This window comes from Gymnoscopelus braueri, assembly GCF_963280865.1.
Source record: "Gymnoscopelus braueri genome assembly, chromosome: 13".
Lineage (NCBI taxonomy): Eukaryota > Metazoa > Chordata > Actinopteri > Myctophiformes > Myctophidae > Gymnoscopelus > Gymnoscopelus braueri.
This window is the reverse complement of record NC_137615.1, coordinates 5,410,809-5,438,219: the sequence shown is the minus strand read 5'-3', so window position 1 is coordinate 5,438,219 and position 27,411 is coordinate 5,410,809. Positions and strand designations below refer to the sequence as shown.

The following is a 27,411-nucleotide window of genomic DNA, read 5'->3' as shown; positions in this document are numbered from 1 at the left end:
ACAAGCTCAAATAAGCAACTACACTTTAGAAACAAGCCCAAATAAGCAACTACACTTTAGAAACAAGCCCAATTAAGCAACTACACTTTAGAAACAAGCTCAAATAAGCAACTACACTTTAGAAACAAGCCCAAATAAGCAACTACACTTTAGAAACAAGCCCAAATAAGCAACTACACTTTAGAAACAAGCCCAAATAAGCAACTACACTTTAGAAACAAGCCCAAATAAACAACTACACTTTAGAAACAAGCCCAAATAAACAACTACACTTTGGAAACAAGCCCAAATAAGCAACTACACTTTAGAAACAAGCCCAAATAAGCAACTACACTTTAGAAACAAGCCCAAATAAGCAACTACACTTTGGAAACAAGACCAAATAAGCAACTACACTTTAGAAACAAGCCCAAATAAGCAACTGCACTTTAGAAACAAGCCCAAATAAGCAACTGCACTTTGGAAACAAGCCCAATTAAGCAACTACACTTTAGAAACAAGCCCAAATAAGCAACTACACTTTAGAAACAAGCCCAAATAAGCAACTACACTTTGGAAACAAGACCAAATAAGCAACTACACTTTAGAAACAAGCCCAAATAAGCAACTGCACTTTAGAAACAAGCCCAAATAAGCAACTGCACTTTGGAAACAAGCCCAATTAAGCAACTACACTTTAGAAACGAGCCCAAATAAGCAACTGCACTTTAGAAACAAGCCCAAATAAGCAACTATACACTTTAGAAACAGAAACAAAACGCAGCCCGCAACTACCAATATTTACAAGCAACTTTACAGAAAAATAACCCCAAAGTCGCTTATAATAAGCAGACATGGCAACACTGAAGCCCCGCCCCTTCCACTCAGCAACGTGGACGAAACGAGGACCGTCGCAGTCAGTCTGGTGGAGAATCGTGGACGACATGTTACACATCAGAGCCTTCGTGTCCGAGCGGCTGTCCGCCGCAGCCCTGGACATCTTTAGGGAGGTGGAGAAGACCGTGTCGTTGTACCAGGTGGAAGTGTCCAGGTCCAGAGAGGAGATCTGTCTCCTGCGGCAAGAACTGGACCTTCTCAGAGGTGTGTGTGTGTGTGTGTGTGTGTGTGTGTGTGTGTGTGTGTGTGTGTGTGTGTGTGTGTGTGTGTGTGTGTGTGTGTGTGCGCGCTAACCTGCTAGCTCAGGGGTGGGCAACTTTGTAGATGGTGAGGGCCACTAAATTTCCACACTCACTCTGGGGGGGCCGCATTGTTTATCGGCACTCTCGCCAGTAGTACCCCATTACTCAAAAAGCCCATAATAGTCACATATGTGATAAATAAGGGATATTAAAGGTAGGGTAAGTGATTTGCGTTGGTTAAAATAATTGTTAAATAGCTCTATATTCTGATAGTACTCATTGCTATAGAGTGTTTGTTCAGTATTAGGAGTCTCCTTGTCTCTCCACCTCTTTATTAAACAGAAAATGCATTTTTGTTTCAGTTTCAGTTTCATTTCCAATTTTATCCAATCAGGATAGAGAACTCAATCAGGATACAGATTAAACAAGGGAAATTGGAAGTGATGACACTAAGAAATGAGCAGGCAAAATTGGAACTGGAACACTATACAAATTAAGCTTAAAAATGGGTACTTTCTCCTGATTGGTTGAGATTTTGACACCTACCGAAAAATGTATTTTCTGTTTATTAAAGAGCTGGAGAGACAGGGAGACTCCTGTTACTGAAAAAACACTCTATAGCAATGATTACTATCAGAATATAGTATTTTAACCTTTTAACAAAATACTTTTTGTTTTAACCAAAAAATATCACTTACCCTACCTTTAACAATTATTATTCGTTGTAACTTTGTTTTTATTTAGCATTTAGTAATGCTTCTATCAACTTACTACAGCTGTGCTGTTAAACAAAACTTCACATTCCTGAGTATGCCTTTCAGAGTATTGCTGTAACCTTGGCTTAAAAATATACAAAAATGAACACCTAGAATTATAATTAATAAGGCTTCTATTAAAATAAACGAGAGCGCGCTCTACTGGTGGACTGTTGTAATTAAAATGGTTCATGGAAAGTTGCATGTTTGGAACAGCTGAAGGCAATAGTTCACCATTTCGGATTATGTTTAGATTCCTTTGTTTTTCTTTGTTATTTCAAAAAGTAATATGCGGCCCACGGGCCGCCAGTTGCCCATCCCTGTGCTAGCTTGTAATGTAAACAATGGCGAGTCCTACTCGAACTCAGGTCCTACTTATTTTTAACTCTATGGTCCTACTAGATGATGCTCCTTGATGAGGTCCCGCTGTCTCGGGTCTCGGCAGAGGTAGAGTCCGTCCAAATGCAGTGAAGATCAGACCCATTAGGGTCCATTTGGTTCCTATCCATCATTTAGCTGGGGACCCCCTGGAACTCCCTCAAGGACCACTGGTGGTCCCCGGACCACTGGTTGAGAACCACTGATGTAAACAATGGCGAGTCCTACTAGATGATGCTCCTTGATGAGGTCCCGCTGTCTCGGGTCTCGGCAGAGGTAGAGTCCGTCCAAATGCAGTGAAGATCAGCTTTTTCACAACATCGTATCCAAAAAGTAAAGGTAGTCCGAGATGCCTACAGATGTTTGACATTTCGCCGGAAAGTTCAATTTAACCGACGGCGTTGGAAAAAAAACGCTTAAATCTCTTATTTAGTCAGCCTGCGCCATGTTTTCCCATTCAACCTGGAAGAACCCTGGCGGCAGATGCCAGTACTGCTCCCGATTCGGTAAAATGTTACATTCCAGAAAAATGACAAACATCTGTAGGTGTCTCGGACTACCTTTGCTTTTTTGGATACGATGTTGCGAAAAAAGGTGATCTTCACTCCATTTAGACGTACTCTACCTCTGCCGAGACCCGGTGTTTCAATTTGTAACGAGACCAGATCAACTTGAGACCGCGTCTACTGTTGTCCTAGTAACAGCAGATGTTGTCCACGGTGAAAGAACGCGTAGCTGTCCTTGTCAAGCCATTAGTAGCCATTAGTGATCATTATTTATCTAAAAAATCTCATTATATGAATATCTAGTGAAAGCAGCAGTAGTCATCCCCGCAATCGTGGATTTTTCAGTGTAGAATGATTGGGGTCCCAGAGATTTTAAAAAACGGGTCTGTGTATACCCTTGCCTTAATTAATTAAAAAGTACAGGAAGGACTTCAGAGTGCCGGCTATTCTTTCTATTTTATGAGTCTCGTTTTTTGGTTTCTGCTTTGATTGCTAACTCCCCCCCGCCTGTCTTCCCCTGCAACTGTAGATCCTCTGCAGGCCACCAGCACCATGCTCGACCACACGTACATCCCCGTCCTGCAGGAGAAGGGCCAAGGACCCCCGGGGGCCCCGGCCCCAGTTGAGAAGGAAGAGGAGTCGGTAGACCACAGTGTGGGGCGCGAGTTCCTTCCAGGGCTTTCGGAGAATACTGGAAATGACGCGTGGAACAGCGGCATGACTCAGCCACACCCAGAGATACCGCAAATGAAAGAGGAGCTGGACGAGTTTAGCATCGCGGTGGGAGTCGGCCCCTCTCCTGATGTCGTGAAGAGCGAGCCGCACGACCGAGATGGAGTGGAGATGGAGTTTACGTACCAACCGCTGTCCCCGGATGACGCTGCCGACGAGGAGCGGGCGATGGGCGACGAAAGACACCGCTCGTGTGCTGAGAAGTCGAACGTGGCAAAAGGTCTAAGTGATGGTAATGAGCAGGTGGGAGTCACAACAACAATAACATCCCCCTTTGAGGACTATTCCACGTCGAGAAGCTTTTGCCACTTGTGCGGCAAGTCTTATCAATACCGAGCCTTTTTAATGAAGCACATGAAAACGCACAACAGCAATTGCGGCGTTTGCGGGAAAACCTGCGCGTCCACGGAGAAGCTGCTGTGTCACCTGAGCGCCGCCCACGGCAAGTCGCACTTCTGCGACGTCTGCGGAAGGACGTTCTCCCAGCGCCGCTTCCTGCTCGTGCACGCCAGGACGCACGCCAGGACGCACGCGGGCGCGCGGGACTACCCGTGCAACGTCTGTGGAAAGGCGTTCTTCAAGGAGGAGCACCTGGTGGTGCACATGAGGACGCACTCCGGCGAGAAGCCGTATGCGTGTGACTTCTGCGGCAAGGCGTTCAGCCAGAGCCAGAATCTGACCATCCACAGGCTGAGGCACTCGGGGGAGAAAACGTACCGATGTTTTGCGTGTCGCAAACTCTTCATCACCAGCAGTCAGCTCAAGACACACATGCGCTTCCATTCGAACGAGAAACCGTAAGCCTGTAACATCTGCGGCAAACAGTTTAGACAAAGCTGGCAAATGACGAGACACAAGAGGACGACGCACGCCGGAGAGAGGCAGTATGGTTGCACGGTGTGTGGCAAGCGGTATAAATGTGCGCAGAGCCTGAAGTCCCACTTAAGAACCCACGAAAAACAAACCCGGGGAATTAAAACGTAAAAAATGTTTTTTTTTTACGTCTTGACACGCGGAACATGCCTGCAGTTAATTACATAGATGTCATGATGTATTGCATTGATATAACTTTATTAAAGTGATTTTTCTTTTGTTCAGTAACGGGGCAGGGTCGCATTATTCAGGTCGGATAGCAAATCTTATCCAATCAGGTGAGATAACTCGTACAGGATGCAGGATAAACGAGTTAAATTGGGAGTGAGCGGGCAAAATTGGACCTGGATAACACTAGATAAACATAAATGGGTAAAGTTGATAGATGGGTTCTCTCCTGTTTGGCTGAATTTGGCAACCCACCTGAAAACATTTTTTTCGTCAAAGTTCTTTGAGGAACCTTTGAACTCTTAAACCATGTCTTAACTCTCTCAGTGCCAATAAAATAAAAAAATGATTGCGAACTTTGCCAGAATTTATTTTTTGTTTTTTACAAAGAAAAAAATAAGTGCTTAGGAAGCGAGATACAGCCTTTTTCAGTTATAGGTTAAACAAAGAGTGGATGGAGCTGCAAATCTTCAGATGATGATATCTTGGGTTCTGAACACTTTTTTCAAAAAAAAAAAAAAAAAAAAACTTTTTTTATTTATTTTTTAAAAACTCGGGATTTCTCGTTCTGGCACTGAGGGTATAACCATAAAACTCGGGATAACTCGGGGTCTGGCACTGAGAGAGTTAATAGGCAGACATTCATCAAAAATGGCAGATCTACAAGCTCACAACGTGTCGTGGTGTGTGTGACGCATTTTGAGCTTGTAGATCTGCTATTTTCGACAAACACATTTCAGCTGGTTGATGAAGTTTATACGGTTTAAGGGGTTTTGGTTTCTTTATAGAACCATTCAAATAAATGGTCTGAAAGGTTCTTTCTGGAACCAAAAATGGTTCTTCTATGGCATCACTCTGAAGAACCAGTTTTGGTTCCAGTTGGCACCTTATTTTTCTGTGGCTTGTTAAAACGCTCCAGAATTATTAAACTGGACCTGAGTTGTCTCTATACTTAGACCGTTTTTTTTCTACACCAAAACTCTTCACCAAGAATAGCCTAAATTTGTATTTAGATTTTTATTAACGCGAGAACAATGGCTTCTATTATTGCATTGCAACTTTTCAGGAATAGAAAGCCTGCAGTTTCTATTAGCTTGGATTCCCCATCGATGATGTCACTGGTAGGCGGGATTCTGAACTGTCCACACCCTCCTCTAAGACACAGACAAAATGGTACCATTTTTTAATACTTAATTGCAGGTTCGTACATTACATGTTATTGATTTAATTTCATTGTCTTCCAAGTTTTTACTTTAATTCATCCTGCATCATTTTTATTTTCTTTTTTTTTAAATAACATACACAAACAGAAATTAATAAATTTTTTCTTCTTTCCCCCCCCCAAAAAATGGGGGGAAAGAAGGTAAAATAAGAGAGAGAAAAAAGAAAAAGGACCAATTATAGGAAGACAGGTTGAAAATGGGTGAAGTGGTCCTTTAATTGGATTCATTGATGAGCAGTTGGCCAGGTGGACACAGGAGGGTTGCAAACACACCCTCTGGGTCAGGGGTGATGCAACTTTGATGATGGAGAGGGCCACAATTATTTCCACTCTCACTCCAGAGGGCCACACTGCATATACTGTCGGACAGACACCTCTTATCTCCGTCACACAAAAGTAGCAAAAATAGCCGATCTATTATATATAAAGATCGGCTATTTTTGCTACTTTTTAAGTGCAATCCAGATTTATTTTTTTTGCTATTTTTTTTATTGGAATCCTGAAAAGTGTTTTTTTTTATTTAATTTCAAATGCATTTAGTTATACTTATGTTAACTTTATGAACTTAAATACAAATACATTAGACATAAAACAATAGAATTGTAATACTTGTCATTAAGCTTCTAATATAGACTGAAGTAATTAAAGCGGGTCATGTTTGCATATTTGGAATTGTAACAGCTGAAATCAGTAATATATCAGTAATCCGATATTAACCTGCGGGCCACATTAAGTGAAGGTGGGGGGCCGCATGTGGCCCCCGGGCCGCCAGTTGCCCATGTATGCTCTGGATGATGAAACTGTGCCAGGTGGCGTGCACAGGAACTGGAACAATATGCATCACATCAAGCTGCTTTTTGAGTCGTCTTCCATTACCAGCTGCAGCAGGACATTCTTGTTAACCATTCGATTCCGGCTCCTTAAAAGGATCCCTGGCTAATAAGCCGAATATGCCTTAATACATTATAATTGTCCTCAATAACAAAACAAAAAATTAAAAGCACCGTAAATATTTTATTTATTTTAGAAATAGTTAATCTTTCACTCAATAGGGGCAATGCCCGTCGCAGGTTGATGATGTCATATTTGTCCATGTGTGGTCCAGCCCTATAGAGACACACGGCCGGAAGCGGAAGGCCTACAAATCCACGCCCACTTTTGACACTCGGGGTCCGTTTCAACGATGAACTGCAGCTCTCAATGCAATCTCTATGAGAGGCATTGTAAAATACCGTCATTTCACTGGTTAACTACTGAGGCTGTAGCGATTTTTTTTGTGTTCTAATAATCTGTCCCATTTGTTTAATTTGTCCTTTTTAATGTCCCATATCTTTCATCTCGATATACTACCCACAATATACTATAATATACTCCATCAGTATGTCAAAACCGCTAGCATCGGAGATCTATATCGCATGGTATAGACGTCACGGACGCATCCCTTGAGGTTTTCAATACCCAGAAAACTGGCGAAAGTGGCCGTTTTCAACAGGTTTTGGTCATTATCTCTGGAACAGAAGGTCCAATCTGCTCAGTTCAAAGCTTGTTGGATGCGTGACTTTGAGGACATTAAGCACGCAATGACACATTTTCGGGTTATTTTTATTTTTTTAGGGGAGGCGAGATCTTAGTTGGGCAGGCGACCGCCTCTCCTGCCTCTACAGTGCGTACGCCACTGGTCGGCGCTCGGCACTCGTAAAGACAGTGATGTCACTGAAATGCCCGTCTGCTGTCTACCCTCTGCTGTGTTAGCATTATGGGTAACTCGTTAAAGTGGCAAATTAAATGTGAAACACATCAACTATTAAGAAAACAAGAAGATATGTTGACAAAGACACTCCATACATTTGGAAACATATTTTTATTTAAATCAATATCGTCTTCAGTTAATGCAGGATAATTTTAAAAGTAGGCTAACTTTCATATCCTCTCATAGGGAATGCATTGGCAGCTGCAGTTCATCGTTCTAACGGACCTCGAGTAGCGGCGCTGTCTCAAAAGTGGGCGTGAAATTTGTAGTCCCCGTGTGTCTCTATGGAATGCATGTGAAAATGCAAACCAACTTAATACACCCTAAGGTTAATATGAGCATCAATAAGCTCATATAACGGTTCCCTTTAGCGGTTACTACAGGGGGTTTCCAAATGGACCCTTACAGGTCTGTAACCCTTACAGGTCCATTTGGTTCCAATAAAATAGGAACGTCCGGCTGCAAGTGCAAAAATTCATTGTTCACATTGGTGGCCTGATATCTCAGAGGTGAGTTGATGTAGAAGTGTCACATCAACTCCACATGTTGTCCAAATGTTTTACTTAAGTAAAAGTATCAATACTGCAATGTAGAAGTACTGAGTAAAAGTAAAAGTCCTGAATTCAAAATTTACTTACTAATTTACTTTTACTACAAAAGTATTGGTATCAAAATGTACTTAAAGTACCAAAAGTAAAAGTACTAAAATGTTTGAAAATAGCCTAGGTATAAAATAGGGCTAAAGTGGTTAATGTAGGTTTTATAATGTAATAATTTATATCTGCAAAGTAACTAGTAACTATAGATTTCAAACAATTGTAGTGGAGTAAAAGTACCATATTTGCCTCTGAGGTGTAGCGGAGTAGAAGTAAAAGTATAGACAATTGGAAATACTCCAGTAAAGTAAAAGTACCTCAAAATTGTACTTAAGTACAGTACTTGAGTAAATGTACTTACTGTAGTTACTTTACACCACTGATCGACTTGTAAAAGAAGTTTGAATTATAGGCCTATATATATCATTTAATAAGATTTTGATAAGATTGATTTTTATTTTATTTTCTGAATTTTCACAAAGTCTGGTTAAAGCTTACATTTCCACAGGGTTACTGCTGCACACCTGTACTGATTATTATTATTAGTATGTTTTATGCTTTGTGACATCAGGTGACGCTGCAGTGGCTTGACATTGCATCAAATAAACACTAGGTGGTGCTGCTCGACTATTTATATTGGGTATGGGTCTCGTATACGGGGGTGATTATGCTTCTTAAACCATTGGCTCTCAAAGTGGGGTCTGGGGACCCCCAGGGGTCCTTGAGGGAGTTCCAGGGGGTCCCCAGCTAAATGATAGATAGTATTAGGAACCAAATGGACCCTTATGGGTCTGTAATTCAGAGAGTGTACAAATGGAACCAAATGGACCCTAACGGGTCCATTTGGTTCCATTTGTACACGTTCAGAGTTAAATTAACATTGATTTTTCAATATAAATTGGGGTCCCAGAGCTAGAAATGCCATTAAAAGGGGGTCCATAGCCTAATGCATGTCAAAACGGGGGTCCTTGAAATTAAAATGGTTGGGAATCACTGCTAGAGCCGTAAAAGTCCTCTCTTATGGGGGGTCCCTGGCATATCTTTTCAAATGGGGGTCCGCGGCCTACTAAGTGTCAATTTGGGGGTCCTTGACATGAAAAAGTTTGAGAACCAAAACATGAAATATATCTGCATAATAAGTACTTTCTACTTTTGGTACTTTAAGTACATTCTGATGACAATACTTCTGTACTTTTACTCAAGTAAATTCTGAATACCAGAATTTTACTTGTAATAGAGTATTTCTACATTGCAGTATTGATACTTTTACTTAAGTAAAACATTTTAGTACTTTTTCCACCACTGAAATTGTATAAGCTCTTCCCAGAGCAACCAAATTATTTTTATAGGATTTATTTTCCTGTCTGTGGCTAGATTGATCTTCTCTGTCGTAATGCTTATCTGTCTAAATACCTCCAAAAAGTTAGTGACACGCACAGTCACGAAACTAGAGGGAGCGTAAACAACAATCTGGTACCACCTACCCATAAAACAAACATGGGCAAATTCTCCTTCTACAGCACGGCCACCAAGGAATAGTCTAACCCCATCCCTCAAAAAATGCAGTTTAGTGGGCTCATTTAAAACAGCCCTAAAAACTCATCTTTCTGGAGGCCACAAGAGGAGGTAGTACCAGTTTCCCGGTAGACAGACGACCCCCCCCCCCCCACCCCTTTTTTTGTATATATTTTTGGGCGGTGTAGCCGCCCCTATAAGTGGGGTTGGGACACCTCATTAGTATTAGTTTCCTGCACTGTGATTGGCCCATTAGTAGACCCCTAGCTGTACTGTGATTGGCTGACTCTATTGGCTGACTCTATTCAGCACTGTGATTGGCTAGCGAGACACATGATGACATTAATAACCTATAAATAGGATTATGCACTTCCAAAAATCATTTTTTTTTGGAAGTGAGCTTCCATCACTATGATGACCACTGTGATGACCACACCGCCCACTTCACACTGGGTGTGATTTTTGGGCGGTGTAGCCGCCCCTATAAGTGGGGTTGGGACACCTCATTAGTATTAGTTTCCTGCATTGTGATTGGCTCATTAGTAGACCCCTAGCTGTACTGTGATTGGCTGACTCTATTCAGCACTGTGATTGGCTAGCGAGACACATGATGACATTAATAACCTATAAACAAGATTATGGACTTCCAAAAATCCATTCTTTTTGGAAGTGAGCTTCCATCACTATGATGACCACTGTGATGACCACACCACCCACTTCACACTGGGTTTCATCATGTTATACTAGGGGTGTGTGTGTCACGTGCTGTGATTGGCTAGTGAGACACATGATGAAATTAATATAAAACCACTTTGATGTAACACTCGTATATATAACTTAGACGCTGTCCATTTCGTCTGATCATCCTTGAGATGGTCTCATAGTGTGATCTCATAGTGTATGTCAGAGCAAATGAGAATCATGAGATCGAAGGAACTGCCCGAAGAACTCAAAGACAGAATTGCGGCAAGGCACAGATCTGGTCAAGGTTACAAAAGAATCTCCGCTGCACTTAAGACACAAGTCACATCAGAATATGACTTTAGTAAAGATTATTTTCAATAAATGTATTTCTTTTTTTTAAGTGAGCTTCCATCACTATGATGACCACTGTGATGACCACACCGCCCACTTCACACTGGGTGTGATTTTTTTTATTGTTCATGCTTTTTTTTGGTACATAGTGTATTTTTTCTCTGTATTTGTATGTTGAATTGAAATGTTTGGTTGCTACTATTATGTCTATGAAATTAATTCAAGGACCCCAACGGAAACAAGTCCGCAAGGACTTTTTTGGTCGGACCTTTTAGACAAAAGTATTATGTAACTGTGTTTTTACATTCTTTTGCCTAATACATTTTTCAATCAATCAATCAATCAATTTCAATCAATGGTTGCCTGCTTATAGGTTTGAGTTCTCCACCCATCAACCTTCAGGCTCTATGCACAGCAGCCATGTTGTAAAGAAATTGGGCCTCTTCCTTACTTCCTTGACGTGTTCTGGTCAAACAGAGTCAGGGTGCTGATATTGTGCATGTCTGCTATACACCAGTGGGTCTCATAGTAGTGTGGTGGTCCAGGGACCCTCACGGTTCCTTGAGAGGGTTCCCAAATGTCCCCTTACTGGTGCATAACTGAGAGTGTACAAATGGAGCCGTAATTAAGGGTCCATTTGGTTCCATGTGTACACTCTCAGAGTTATGGGGGTCCTTGAAATTAAAAGGTTTGAGACAGCTCACAGCTGTTTCTGTCTGTCTGTCTGTCTGTCTGTCTGTCTGTCTGTCTGTCTGTCTGTCTGTCTGTCTGTCTGTCTGTCTGTCTGTCTGTCTGTCTGTCTGTCTGTCTGTCTGTCTGTCTGTCTGTCTGTCTGTCTGTCTGTCTGTCTGTCTGTCTGTCTGTCTGTCTGTCTGTCTGTCTGTCTGTCTGTCTGTCTGTCTGTCTGTCTGTCTGTCTGTCTGTCTGTCTGTCTGTCTGTCTGTCTGTCTGTCTGTCTGTCTGTCTGTCTGTCTGTCTGTCTGTCCTGTCTTTGTCCAGAGTGGGTTTTGGGGGGGTTCGCAAATGATCAAGTCCCTCTGGTTATGCAATGGGCAAGGGTCAAAAGAGATGTTTACTTGTTGTTGCCATATTGTTTAATTGTCAAATGCAGGATCAGTCGAGTAGTCATTAAAAACTAAATAGTAACGATTACTGATACTGATATGATACTTTAATTTAATTATTATTATATTATTATTAATTATACTAATAATTATACTACTGCTGCTACTACTACTACTACTACTACTACTACTACTACTACTACTACTACTACTACTACTAATAATAATAATAATAATAATAATAATAATAATAATAATAATAATAATAATAAAAACAGATTAGCCTACACGATTTAAAGACTATTCCACCAGTCGTTCAAAAACACAGGCTACTAATTGTATTAACAAGTAAGGCCTAATATTCCCATAGATGATGGATTACAGCAGTGGTTCTCAACCTGTGACCCCCCAAAATAATCCTATTTGAACTGGGGACCCTCCAAAATAATCCTATTTGAACTGGGGACCCCCAAAAATAATCCTATTTGAACTGGGGACCCCCAAAAATAATCCTATTTGAACTGGGGACCCCCCAAAATAATCCTATTTGAACTGGGGACCCCCCAAAATAATCCTATTTGAACTGGGGACCCCCCAAAATAATCCTATTTGAACTGGGAACCCCCAACCCTGGAATAGTAGGAGTTGAGGCATTACATTTAGTTCGACTCAGTTCCACAGATAAATATTGTGAAAATAGCAGATGTGTGAGGCATTGTGAGCTTTCAAAAATGTTTGCCTCTTTCTCGCATTGTTTGACAATTTGGCCAATGTTTGACCAGTTTTTATAGTCTGTTGATTCCCTTTGATGCAGATCTGTTTTCTTTTCCTTAGGTATATTAAAAAGGTCTGAAAAGACCTGAAATTGTCACTTCACTGTCATCTAGGGACCCCCAAAAAAAAATCATGTCGGGACCCCCAGGTTGTGAACCACTGGATTAATCATTAGCTACAGAACAGTGATTTTGACCAAAAGAAAACACGAAAAACTGCGTAGTAGGATATTAGGACTGCAGTAAGAGAGAGAGAGAGAGAGAGAGAGAGAGAGAGAGAGAGAGAGAGAGAGAGAGAGAGAGAGAGAGAGAGAGGTAGACGCTGGAATGCTGAAGTCTCTAATCTGGATTACAGTTTCGCTTTGTCTGTGTAGCAGCGCGACGGGATCCCAATAATCAGATTATTGTGCGTGTCGGGTTGACATAACGGTTCTTCTGTCAGACCGAAGGCAGAGATGTGCGACGGGACGGCAGGAGGATAGCCTATACTTTATACGCACCACCACCACCACGGCAGTGAGATATATATATATATATATATATATATATATATATATAGTACTAGATTTAAGGATGTTTCTTCAGATGCTGAACTGCAGTGAAGCTAGAATGTAATGCATAGAGTTGTGTTGTTGTTGTTGTGCAGACAGACAGTCTGTGGTGTAGATTGAGCAGAATGTCTCTGCAGTGTGTTGGACAGTTAGTTATCTGTGTTAGTTATAGTGCTGCACAATAGATGCTCTATAACAGTTATCTGTGTTAGTTATAGTGCTGCACAATAGATGCTCTATAACAGTTATCTGTGTTAGTTATAGTGCTGCACAATAGATGCTCTATAACAGTTATCTGTGTTAGTTATAGTGCTGCACAATAGATGCTCTATAACAGTTATCTGTGTTAGTTATAGTGCTGCACAATAGATGCTCTATAACAGTTATCTGTGTTAGTTATAGTGCTGCACAATAGATGCTCTATAACAGTTATCTGTGTTAGTTATAGTGCTGCACAATAGATGCTCTATAACAGTTATCTGTGTTAGTTATAGTGCTGCACAATAGATGCTCTATAACAGTTATCTGTGTTAGTTATAGTGCTGCACAATAGATGCTCTATAACAGTTATCTGTGTTAGTTAGTGCTGCACAATTGATGCTCTATATAACACTGACCTGAATGCCTTCTGAAGCTCATATCTGACAACTTCTACCAACCACACACTGTCAGATATAGCTACAATGGAATAAAGCCTGCAGGTGAGTTATTTTATTGTTGTCAATGGCAGTAATTGTTTATTGTGTATTTTGTTTTTGCCAGATCAGGCTATATAGCCTATAACATTGGTTCTCAAACATTGGCTCCTGGCCCCCCAGGGGTCCTTGGGGGGGGGGGGGGGGGTGCCCGGGGGGTCCCCAGCAAAAGTAGTTAACATAGAATCACAATTATCTGAACCACTTCAATTTTGTCATTCAAAAATAGCAGATCTACCAGCTCACCGCTTGTACATCTGCTGTTTTTTAAGATGTTTGAATTCTTCTCTTCTGGGGGTCCCTGGCACAAAACATTTTCAGATGGGGGTCCGTGGCCAAATACATATCAATTTGGGGGTCCTTAATTGGCACAAAAACCTTTGAGAACTGCTGGCCTATAAGAATGTATCAGTGGCTCAAAAATAATGAAGCTATTGTAAATTCCAATGAGTGTTTGTCTCATGGAGGGGGGGGAGGGGGCAGTAATTACACAAACAACGAAGTGATGAATTTGTAAAAAAAAAAATAGGAGAGGGTGGCTTCATATAAAATAGAATAAACAGGCTATCTCTTAGCCTATATAGCCTCTTATCAACTACTGTTTATAATATTATCATGTTGATTACATGCATTACATCAGAACCCGTGGCTAAACCATTTAATAAAATAAAAACTATAATAAAACACCATCCTCTGGGGATCATGTGGGGTTATGTCCTAGTTTGAGGGCAGGATTAAACTCAGACAGTGTCTGGCTCTCTGGAACATACTGTAATACCAAGGCGTTCCAGATTATAAAATGTTTCTGTATCCTATTAAAATGTCACTACTATTTAATTGTATAGAAGCCCAATGAGAGATTGTTAGAAGGACTATTCTGTCCATATATAGGTTTCACTCTCTTCACTGTTAATCTGTCAATCTACAGCACACAGACTTGACTTTGACCTCTTTAGTGATAATTAACATATGTAAAAATACATTGTCACACCATTACCATAATGATAAAACGTAAAAATGAAAGGAAAAATGCAAGAAAATGTCCTTGTGGACAAAGTGTGAGTATGCCTTCCACACTATAGGGGTTGGAAGAATAGAGGTTAAAAGTCCGGAATTCAACATTTTCAAACAGCCTAGGTATAAAATAGGTCTAAAGTGGTTAATGTATGTTTTATAATGTAATAATATATATCTGCAAAGTAACTTGTAACTAAAGTTTTCAAATAATTGTAGTGGAGTAAAAGTACAATATTTGCCTCTGAGATGTAGTGGAGTAGAAGTAAAAGTATTGGAAATTGGAAATACTCCAGTAAAGTCAAAGTACCTCACAATTTTACTTAAGTACTTAAGTACAGTACTTGAGTAAATGTACTTAGTTACTGTACACCACTGTTTAAAAGAGACATAGGAACCGATAACCAAATCTTATCAGATGGGGATCACTGAGTTAACATCTTTTCGGGCGACCAATAGCTGACTGAGTAGAGAGGCTGTCTGGGAAACAGAAGGTCCCCATGTTCGCTTCCTGGCCCCCGGCTTTGTGTTGAAAAGAACATAACATAGCGTCACAATCATTTTTAACCACTTAGCTTTGGCTATTAAAAAATAGCAGATATACAAGCCCATAGCATTTCATATCTTGAAATGTGTGCATATCTTTGAATATATATATATTTTAAAGCGAACATCTTAACTCAAATCTTTGCTTCTGGGGGGTCCCTGGCACAACATTTTCAGATGGGGGTCCGCGGCCAAATGCTTATAAATTTAGGTCCTTGGCATGAAAAAGGTTGAAAACCACTGACTTATACCCATTGCATAGAGTATACTGAGTGACATGCTTATTGTATCATGAAGACGTATGCCATGATTTTGTGATTGTTAACTGCACGCCCCCCACCCCCCCCCCCCCCCCCCCCCCATCTGGTCCTTGGTATGCCCCGTGGCCTCCTCCTAGCACCTAGCTGGACGTGTGTGGAATACCTCTAGGGAGGCACCGAGGAGGAGGCATCCGTACTACGATGCCCCCCGAACCACCTCAACTATACTGTAGCTCCACATAAAGGAGCAGTGGTTCTACTCTGAGTCTCTCCCGGGCAGTGGTGTAAAGTATAACTAAGTAGGGGAGACCTGGGACAAAAGTAACACTTTTTGTATTTGCCTTCATAATTCAGTAGTACTTGAAATATCCTAGTCATCTTTTGTTATAAGAAACATATATATACTGTATATGTTCCCTAATTAATAATAACATTTTTAAGCTTTCACTAATAAGGACATGGCTAAAATATGAATTTGAATGCAATGAGTCACAGTGTTACAATTGCCCCCGTGATGGGGGCAGTTGTAACAGTGGTTGGGGGCAATTGTAACACTGTAAAAATAAGTCATATTAACACCCTTTATCTCAAATAAAAGCACATCACTAAATAATATGTATTTTTTATAATTTAACATTTTTACTTACAAATGTTTTATATACATAATTACAATAATTCTTTATTTTTATTCGAATTATTTAATTTTTCAATTTTGTTTTTTCAAATGTATGTCTATTTTTTATTTAAATGTATTTTTACTTTGAAATGTAGTGACATTTAGTGAAATATGTTCATTTACTAACATAAAAGTATGTAATCCCTGACAAAAAAATCTGCTTGCATTGAAAACACATTGTTACAATTGACCCCGGTCACTGTGTTACAATTGCCCCCGATGGGGCAACCATGATAAAATCCCATATTCTAGCTAGAAACACCTATACTAGCATAGGCTGCTGATGTTAACACCTATACTAGCATAGGCTGCTGATGTTAATTTGTGACCAATAACATAGAGATGCAATTCATCTAAGTTTAAATTAGCTGACATCTTATCTTTAGACAGCAGAAGGAAAATACCCTACACTCAACATTTTTCGTTTACACCTCAAAATCCGTTTTTTGTTGAAAACTTCTGCTGAGATGAAATGATCACTCTATCCTTCCATAGGCAGAGAGAGGACCCTACTGAGCATGTGCACAAGAAGTCTCACCCCTCTAGTTTATTTCTAATTAGAATTATTGAGTGCGTTACTTTTGTCCCCTGTTACTTTTGTCCCTGGTCTCCCTACCTCAAGTACTGTACAATTTACATGTTTTTACAATTTTGAGGTATTTTTTACTTTCTTCAGTATTTACAATTTGCAATACTTTTACTTCTACCCCACTACATCTCAGAGGAAAATATTTTGCTTTAACTCCACTACAATTATATGAAAACTTTAGTGACTAGTTACTTTGTAGATTTTGATTATAATTACAAAACACACTAACCACTTCAGCCCTAAATATATTTCAGCCATTTGAAATGCCATGTCGGACGCCTTGTATCTGTGATCTTGTTCTTTGGGCCATGACCCACATAAGATACGGTACGATACGATAAAATAGACCTTTACCTTTAAATAGATATAGTCTCACAATGCGTCACGCTGCAATGCATTGTGAGCTTGTAGATCGTCTATTTTCTAAAGATTTTTTTATACATTTTGAACTTGTGAAATGGGACATTCTGCATAATGAGTACTTTTACTTTTTTGATACCAATACTTTTGTACTTTTACGTAAGTCAATTTTGAATTCCAGATTTTTACTTATAACCAAAGTATTTCTACATTGCAGTGTTGATACTTTTCCTTAACCCATTAATACCTGGAACGCATCTGTGTCACTTTAGATTTCTTGGGCTATTCAAAAATAGCAGATATACAAGCTCATAGCGCGGCACCGAGTGCCGCGCTATGAGCTTGTAGATCTGCTATTTTTGAAAAATCGTATTTATTTTTTAAATATTTTTTACAAAAATCTGCCAGGATTTAGAAAACATGTTAAGAATCGGAACCTCAGGCCTAAGTAAAAAATGTGAGTACTTTTTCCACCACTGGTCAGGGTTTTGTAATATACATGCCAGTAGAGCAACTGTGCCACGGTGCCAGAGTGAAGCAGGAGTCAGTAATCACAGAGCAGAACATATGGAGGTCAGGGCTAGCTGGGATGTGGAGCCATGATGGCTACTGGCACCAAGGACTGTGAGAGCATGGTCCACCGTCTTACATCATCATTTTGCAGTTACTACCATGTGCTGCATAGATACACACTATTATTAACACAAGTAAGACGCGCGAACGCTGGAAGCGAACGCAGCTCGAAAATATTGTGTATTTACGGACTTGTAATCCGTGTTATTTCACCGTGATGGGGAGAGAACATTGACATTGTGTGTGTGTGTGTGTGTGTGTGTGTGTGTGTGTGTGTGTGTGTGTGTGTGTGTGTGTGTGTGTGTGTGTGTGTGTGTGTGTTTTGCAGGCTGTTGTGCATTTTAATCAGAGCATTGTCTAAATTCCTGCACTCTGGCGCACTATGGCGGCTGCACACAGACACACACACTCACAACCCGAGCACGGTTACATAGTAAGCTCCACTTAAATGATATTTGATTGATTGAATACTTTATTAGAGAAACACCAGAAATGTTAACATCACGACGTGGTAGGCTACAGTCAGACATTAAAGCTAAAAGGATAACACCAAAAAGTCCCGGGAACTTGTTTCCATTGTGGTCCTATGTATTCAATTCATCATCACAGCATATAAAAAAAATAACACAATGATACATGTCATCGACAAATGCAAGACACTATAATATAGTGTTGTCTTGTACATGTTATGTACAAAGGAGAAAAAGGGAAAAAATGGCAGCAGTGAATGACACCTCCTTTCGATGGGAATTTACATTGACCTCCCCTTGTGGTGCCGCGCTATGAGCTTGTAAATCTGCTATTTTTGAATGGCCAAAGCTAAGTGGTTAAAATGATTGTGACCCTATGTTAACTACTTTTGCTGGGGACCCCCTGGTACCCCCTCAAGGACCACTGGTGGTCCCCGGACCACTGGTTGAGAACCACTGCTTTAAAGGATGTTGTCAGGGCATTCCACATTATGATGGCAGAGTAGTAGAATGAGAATTTTCCCATGTTTGTTCTAAATGTGGGCGGTACCAGATCATGGTCGCTGCCTCTAGTGCTGTGGCTGTCGGTTTCACTCACTTTGGAGAAGTAGTTTGTCAGGTATGAGGGTATTGTGGGCCGCTGTCCCTTTGACTATCTTAAATACCAATCGATCCCATTTGTATTTATCTATCTAGTAGTATCCTAGCCTGGTAAACCCTCCCTCCGGAAATCTCATTTCCATTTGATTCCAAATGAGATTTCCGGAGGGAGGGTTTACCAGGCTAGTAGTATCCCTATTCTGGGGGCGAACATTCGGCCAAAATATTTTTTATTATTATTTTTTTACATTTTTAACTCAAATCTTTGCTTCTATGGATTCTACAAATGTTTTTTTTTTTTTTTTTTACTTATGTTGATATTTTATCAGTGGTTTTCAAACTTTCTTCATGTCAAGGACCCCCAAAATAAATAAGTATTTGTCCGTGGACCCCCTCCCATCTAAAAATATTTTGTTCCAGGGACCCCCAGAAGCAAAGATTTGAGTTTAAAATGTATATACATTTTTGCACAAGATTTGCACACATTTTCATTTTTTTTCTAAAAATAGCCGATATACAAGCTTGTAGATCTGCTATTTTTTAATAGCCAAAGAAATACTCAAAATAACTTCAAATCAAAATATGCCTGGCAACGCAACGCCTCGTGAGCTTGTAGATCGGCTGTTTTTCGGCAAAGATCTTTTTGAGTAGAGTAAAAACAGGAAGGGGCCTAGTATAGTATAGAGCCCTGCCCTGGGGGGCACTCTGGTGGTTTAAGTGTTTTTTTTTTTTACAGAATCCTTCCTCTGATAAATAAGAGATGGAAAAGCTGCTTTTACTTTCTACTCTTCCAGGAACGAGGGCCTCTCTCTCTCTCTCTAAAGCGCTCTGGTATCATCAACAACTCCCTTACGGATGCACTTTTATACGTTCCTCCAGCTCCAGAAAACCACTCATTCTGACCGGCTGCCAAATCTCTGCTGACTCAATATATCAACGTGAGGAAGGAAGGGGGAGATTTTCTCTATTCTCTCCCTGTCAGCATGAATGGATCCAAACGGACTCTTTTAGTGATTGGGATAATGTAGGGGTGCGTGGGGATGTGTGTGGGGATATCTTTGGCACAGTGGGGCGGGCATCACTTTTGGCTGACATAGCAGCAGCAGCAGCAACCGCAGGCTGGCACTATGCCAGCAGCGCCTCCTCCGTAGTAAACAGAGAGGGAGGAGATCGATTATGATATAATAAAATGATGAATGACTCTGCTTAAGCTTGTTGACTGCAGATAAGTGGTCATGGGTCCTCTTCATTTCGTTATGTTAACATTATTAAGTGGACTTTCGACAACGTGTTTTCAACGAGCCTATAACGTGGAGTTTGAAATTGAATGTCGGAGAGGCGTGTATGATCAAGTGAATAGGCTATTAAATATCTATATATTGAATCAAGCAACTTAACAACTTGTACTCAAAAGACCAAGTAGATGTGAAAATGATCCCAGGAGTGTTTTAAAGTGTTTTAATTATTTTAATCCAACATAGTGCCAAAGGACACTAGTGTGTCACCACAACAACGGCATAAACATATAGTTTGATGTACAGAAATGTTAATTAAATATTTGTTTGTATTAGAATTAAGAAATACATTTAGCATTTCTTTGTACACATGCAGCCTCATCATTGCATTCCATTACCTTGACCAAAAACAGAAATATAGTATGACACACTCACAATGATGTGTTTGTTAGACAGACAGGCAGACAGACAGGCAGACAGACAGACAGACAGACAGACAGACAGACAGACAGACAGACAGGCAAACAGGCAGACAGACAGACAGACAGACAGACAGACAGACAGACAGACAGACAGACAGACAGACAGACAGGCAGGCAGGCAGGCAGGCAGGCAGGCAGGCAGGAAGGCAGACAGACAGGCAGGCAGGCAGGCAGAAAGGCAGGCAGACAGACAGGCAGGCAGGCAGACAGACAGACAGACAGACAGACAGGCAGGCAGGCAGGCAGACAGACAGACAGGCAGGCAGGCAGGCAGGCAGACAGACAGACAGACAGACAGACAGACAGACAGACAGACAGACAGACAGACAGACAGACAGACAGACAGACAGAATCAGGGGCAATGTTCTCTAGCGTGGCTAATGTTTCACATATTAACCCTGCGTCTGTCTGCATGCATGCCTTCATATTCACAAGGGGGATGAATATAGACAAGAGTAATGAGAAGTGAGGATGTGAAGCACATTCAGCCTCATAACTCATCCCTTCTCCACACGCCACAAAGTGACTTGGACAGTGGCCCTTACGCCAGTGGCCCTTATGCCAGGAGCCATCAGGCTCCACATCCTAGCTTGACCCCCTTATGCACTGTCTGTTCTGTACTCTGGGATTACTGACTAGTGGTGTAAAGTAACAAAGTACATTTACTGAAGTACTGTACTTAAGTACATATTTTTGAGCGGTGCAACCGCTCCTATAAGAGGGTTTAGGACCCATCCGTCGTGAAAATTTGACTTTCGCTGTGACGCCATGCTGTGGAAAACACGCCCATAGGCTAAGCTTTGCAGGACGTGCTGTGATTGGCTAGCGAGACACATGATGAAATTAACTTCAAACTTTGCAGACACGCTGTGATTGGCTAGCGATGCATGATGAAATTAATAACTCATAAATAGCACCGCTCACTTCACACTGGGTGTGATTTTTTACTTTACTGGAGCATGTACGATTTTAGTACTTTTACTTCTACTCCACTACATCTCAGAGGCAAATATAGTACTTTTACTCCACTACAATTATTTGAAAACTTACTCGTTACTTTTCAGTTTGCAGATATACATTATTACATTATAAAACATACATTAACCACTTTAGTCCTATTTGAAAATAGCAGATCTACAAGCTCACAGCGGTTTGTTTTTGCAGCCTCCAGGTGGCGCTGTGGCGCAGAGCTGTCAGACATAGGATAGGTGCCTGTTAGTTGGATTGGTCCAAATGTCACTCAGTAATCAAAGTTTTTTTTTGGGGAGGATCAAGTTCAAGACGTGATTGGCTTGTTTTATCTTTCCGCCCCGCCCCCTTCACAAGTGCAGTTGTAAACAGAGCAGCAACGTGAGAGTGAGAGAGAGCTGTGAGATCTCTGAGAAGGAGATTAAATGACTTTTGCGTCATGTTATCTTTATCAAATATGGACCCCCAGCCCAAGCCCATTCCCAGTAAGACAAAGAGTGGTGGAGATGAAAGGACAAGTGTCTGTCCTGTGGAGGAGACTGTTTCAAAATGACTGATATATTCAAAGCTCCCAGACAGTGAAATATGTTGCTGCAGTCAAAGTAAGTTACACAACACTGATTCTTCTCAACACATGGGGTTCTCTGGAATACTTTAGACCATTGGTTCTCAAAGTGGGGTCCGGGGACCCCCAGGGGTACTTGAGGGTGTTCCAGGGGGTACCCAGAAAAATTTGTAAATATAGCATCAGAATAATTATGACCTTTTATACTTTGGCTATTCAAAAATAGCAGATATACAAGCTCATAGCGCGGCACCGAGTGCCGCGCTATGAGCTTGTAGATCTGCTATTTTTTTTTTTTTCTTGAAAATGTGTGCAAATCTTTGAATATATATATTTTTAAAGCGAACATTTGTAACTCAAATCTTTGCTTCTGGGGGGTCCCTGGAACAAAATATTTTGACATGGGGGTCCGCGGCCAAATACATATCATTTTGGGGGTCCTTGACATGAAAAAGTTTGAGAACCACTGCTTTAGACCAGCTATGATTAACAATTAATCATTTAGCAGCTCTCAGGTCTGTGTGGTCTAATCAATACATCATGCACTGCAGCTGTGGGTCTGTAAAATTAAAGTTGAGAATCACTGACCTAGATGCCACAACAAACAGTCCACAGTTGGACATAACTGATATAATACTCAGTTATTTGTGTGTTCCCAGGGATTATGTTACTAAGCATTGTATTCTCATCAGCCTGTAACAAGCTGAAACATTTGAAAATAGCAGATCTACAAGCTCACAATGCGACACTTATAGATCTGCTTATAGATCTGCTATTTTCAAAAGATGTTTATATATTTGAAAACTTGAAATGGGACATAATGCATAATACTTTTACTTTTGATACTTTAAGTACATTTTGATGCCAATACTTTTGTACTTTTACTCAAGTACATTTTGAATTCCATGCTTTTACTTGTAACAGAGTATTTCTACAAATTGAGTACTTTTTCCACCACTGGCTGAATGTTTAGCTGTAAAAAATAACCTTGGCATTAGGCTACTACTAATGTACAGGTTACTGTCAAAGCTTATTCCATTTAGTGCTGTAGATGTGGTTTGTTGTGGTATTATGTCTCTCATCACAAACATAAAACCTACTAGTCTCTTATAGTTGAGTGAGTCGACTTTGGCGAGTGCCGCGCTGTGAGCTTGTATATCTGCTATTTTTGAATAGCCAAAGAAATCTAAAGTGACACAGATGCGTTCCAGGTCTGAAAGGGTTAATGTTACTGAAATAACACACAAATTGAACGTTGCTTTTTACAGAGGCCTGCTACTGTATATGTTTACTATTCTTACTGTTATTCTACTCTTGTTGAATATTGGTATTGGCATATTGACTATTGGGTAAGCTAATTTGATGACAAAATAAGACAATCATGTTTTCATAATACCATAGTATATAGCATTATTTTAGGAGTCCTGTTGTGATGATGGAAACATTTTGTTGACAAGATGTGATGGTATGTTGTATGTAGGGAATAGAAAAGCACTGGACTGGATATAGAACTGTTGTGTGACTGTTGGGGAATCATGTAACTGTTGAATTCATATGGATTGCTCCTGTGACATTATGTACAGTAGAAGTGAGTGCTGTAGTGACTACTACTGTAGGCCTACAGTGTGTGGTATATGTTTGTATTTTTTGTTTTTTTGACAAGAAACATCTCAGACAAAATGGACTATTGTTATGGTCTGAAGCACTGTCTGTGCCGCAAGGCATGTGTGTGAGTGAGCGCGGGCAGCAGGCGCATTCGTGTTCATGTAGTCTAGTGTTTGGGTAGGGTGTTCATGTAGCATAGTGTTTGGGTAGGGTGTTCATGTAGCCTAGTGTTTGGGTAGGGTGTTTGGGTAGCGAACAGCCTTTTTGCATGTAGTTTAAGCGCAAGGGGGCGGGGCTGCGGGTGGTGGGTGGGGAGAGAGCCTGGCGACGCGAGCTATGTTAGTGCACTGAGTGGCAGTTGGGGCAAACGCAGTCCCCACAACATCATTTACGATTTTTCAAACAACCGCAGACTACTTTTTTCGCCGATAAAGTATAGTTTTGGACCATGGCGGAGGCGCGCCGACTCAGCAGACCTTGAGGCCGAGGAGTCGCGCCCGAGCGCCTCCAGGCGCGAGTGCCCGCGACGACCGGCCGATGGTCTGCTAGTCGGTACATCCGAGTTATGTACCGATAAGTAAGCGAATCTCAATTTAACACAATACCAGCTGCAGGTTGTACAGTACCTCACATGTACATGCATAATGGTGGGTTGCTCGCCTGTATGTTTACTTTGTGAGCGTGTGCATTTCTTTGTGGAATGCTCGGACACACATGGACGGACAGACGGACACACACACACACACACACGGACACACACACACACACGGACACACACACACACACACGGACGGACGGACGGACGGACGGACGGACGGACGGACGGAGATTCAGTGTATTGCTGGATGTTTTTCACAGTAGCATCTTGTGACCCGTACACCTCCAGCACTGATGCCACCTCTTGGTGAATGCCAGCAGCACACACACACACACACACACACACACACACTCACATTCTACCAAACCACTGGCCTCCTCCAGGCGGCTCCTATAGCCGGCTGTGTAATCTCGCCTGGATCTCTGAGCAGCTAATTTGGGATTAGCTGCTGTCTGACTGGCCTTGTCTGCGGGATTAAACCCGCCGCGCTCTGCTCTGTGCCGTCCTAATTCTCTGCTGTGTCCACTCCCACCACACGCTGGTTATATATTTACGTCCAGATTGACATGTGACCTGAGAGAGAGCGCGCACACACACACACACACACACACACACACACACACACACACACACACACACACACAGACGTTTTAAAGGATCTACACCATGAATTTAAAAAAAATATTTGATATTTAATATCATATGGTGTATGTCCCTCAAACCTTTTTCAAAAGGTTTGAGCCTAAATCATCACTCAGATATACTCATCCCAAGTCAATTGTCTCTGGCTTATACAGCACTTTCAGCTGCAATACCAAAACGTCCTCTTGGGCAGGGGGGGGCTACTGAGCAAAAAAAAATAATTTAAAAAAAATAAAAACAATGGAAAAATTCTGCATAAAAAGAAGCATCTAAGAAAAATACAAAAATCGAAAAAAAACCACTTTGAACATTTTTGAACAATTCCACCAAGTGTTTGAGGTGCCTGTTTCACCCACTTCCGGGGGGCGGAGCCAAAATCCGAGCCCGAAGTATTTGTTCGTATGCCAAAATCATGGCATAATGTCTTCATGATACAATAAGCATGTCACTCAGTACTCTATGGGTATAAGTAACAACGTCTCCGCCATATGGGCTGCCAATTATGGCAGAGACAGCAAAATACTTTGCCAGCCTTTTTGACTCCTTTTTGGGAATCCCAAGTTGTTGAAACCCCCTAACAACCAGTCTGTGGGTATAATGTCGTAATGCAGTGGTGGAAAAAGTACTGGCATCAAATGGCAGTAATGGCGTAATTGGCATCAAAATATACTTAAAGTACCAACAGTAAAACTGCTAAAATGTTTGAAAATAGCAGATCTATCTAGATCACAATGCGTCGTGAGCTTGTAGATCAGTTATTTTCAAATAGCCTATGTATAAAATAGGACTAAAGTGGTTAATGTATGTTATATAATATAATAATGTATATCTGCAAAGTAACTAGTAACTAAAGCTTTCAAATAATTGTAGTGGAGTAAAAGTACAATATTTGCCTCTGAGATGTAGTGCAGTATAAGTAAAAGTATTGGAAATTGGAAATACTCAAGTAAAGTACAAATAATACCGACAAATTTTACTTTTTTGGGGTAAATGTACTTAGTTACTTTTCACCACTGGTCCTTGGCTAGGAGGAGAGGAGAGAAAATAGAGGGAAAGCAGCAGACTTGAAGGAGTTGCAAGAGGTAGAATTTCTGCATGCTGACATCACTGGCCTTGACTGAACAGCAAAGCTGTACTGAGAGATTTAGACTTACGTAGGTGAATAATTTGACCAGCGAGACACCCTGCCAAACGCACTGCAGTGTGTCCTCCTCAGTTGTTTGCCTCCACAAAGGTCAATACTCGGTGATCAGTAAATGTCAATAACAATGAGCAGTGGTGTAAAAGTAACAAAGTACATTTACTCAAGTAGTGTACTTGAGTACAATTTTGAGGTACTTTTACTTTACTGGAGTATTTCCAATTGTCTAGACCTTTACTTCTACTCCACTACATCTCAGAGGCAAATATTGTACTTTTACTCCACTACAATTATTTGAAAACTTTAGTTACTGGTTACTTTCTAGATATAAATTATTACATTATAAAACATACATTAAACACTTAAGCCCTATTTTATACATAGGCTATTTGAAAATAGCCGATCTATAAGCTCACAACGTGCCGCATCGCGACGTGTTGTGAGCTTGTAGATCTGCTATTTTCAAACATTTTAGTACTTTTACTTTTGGTACATTTTGATACCAATACTTTTGTACTTTTACTCAAGTAGATTTTTAATTCCGGACTTTTACTTGTAACAGAGTAGTTCTAAATTGCAGTATTGATACTTTTACTTAAAGTAAAACATTTGAGTACTTTTTCCACCCCACTGACTATTAGTAGAAACCACAGTAAAGTCATGGTCATAAATTCAGCCACAATCCAGTAGCAATGTTCTACACATCAACACATCTTGTACATTTTTCTTGTTTCACAGTAACCTCTCCAGCCATTGGTCAGAGGTTGACATCTGTCACATCCAGGGCCGGACTTACCATTGGGCTAGGGTGGGCTGCAGCCCAGGGACCCAACTGGGGGGGGGGGGGGGGGGCAAAAAAAAAAAAAAAAACCCTAACCCGAAATAAAAGGAAAAAAGCCAGCAAAAAAAATAATGACATTTTCGTGCGCGCAGGGGGGCCTCAAAAATTACTCTAGCCCACGGGCCTCAACTCCTATAAATCCGGCCCTGGTCACATCTTTGTATTTTTATTCTCTTTTGCACATTTCTGCGTACATTTATGAATCTCTCCATGTCCATGTTCAGGGTCACATGATCACACATCATCCATCTGCAATTCAATCACCTATCATCTGTCCGTAGCAGTAAGGAGTTTGTGTTCAGCGACCACCTGAATTAAATCGATGGCTGTCACAGCCAAGCATCAATAAATAAGCGGTTTAGAATGAAACTAAAAACATTTGTGTCATAAGATATTCACACTTTATGGACGGTTGAATGCTGAACACTCACAGCGTATTGATTCAGCAGAAACTTGATCCAGATTCAGTGTGCATATTTTATTAGACGTCCAAATTCCTACTGGGGCAGCAATG

General features: G+C 40.8%; 4 protein-coding genes across 4 annotated transcripts in view; 3 read left to right on the top strand and 1 right to left on the bottom strand.

Annotated features, from left to right (window-relative positions):
* Window positions 1-27,411, top strand: part of LOC308097838 (uncharacterized protein) — a 199,274-nt gene that overhangs the window by 116,840 nt on the left and 55,023 nt on the right. The gene's annotated exons all lie outside the window — the stretch shown is intronic.
* Window positions 1-27,411, bottom strand: part of hagh (hydroxyacylglutathione hydrolase) — a 140,168-nt gene that overhangs the window by 84,171 nt on the left and 28,586 nt on the right. The window lies entirely within an intron of this gene.
* Window positions 884-4,842, top strand: LOC308098863 (uncharacterized protein). Its single transcript, XM_080447320.1, has 2 exons — window positions 884-1,080; window positions 3,287-4,842. Exons 1-2 carry the CDS (start codon window positions 924-926, stop codon window positions 4,288-4,290), a joined length of 1,161 nt encoding a protein of 386 aa, XP_080303446.1. The 5' UTR covers window positions 884-923; the 3' UTR covers window positions 4,291-4,842.
* LOC308099360 (testis-expressed protein 2-like) overlaps window positions 17,779-27,411 on the top strand; it is a gene marked incomplete at both ends in the record, with an annotated part of 35,134 nt that continues 25,501 nt past the window's right edge. Inside the window, one exon of the mRNA XM_080448105.1 lies at window positions 17,779-17,800. Within this exon, the coding sequence (XP_080304231.1) occupies window positions 17,779-17,800 (22 nt within the window). The remainder of the gene's footprint in view (window positions 17,801-27,411) is intronic.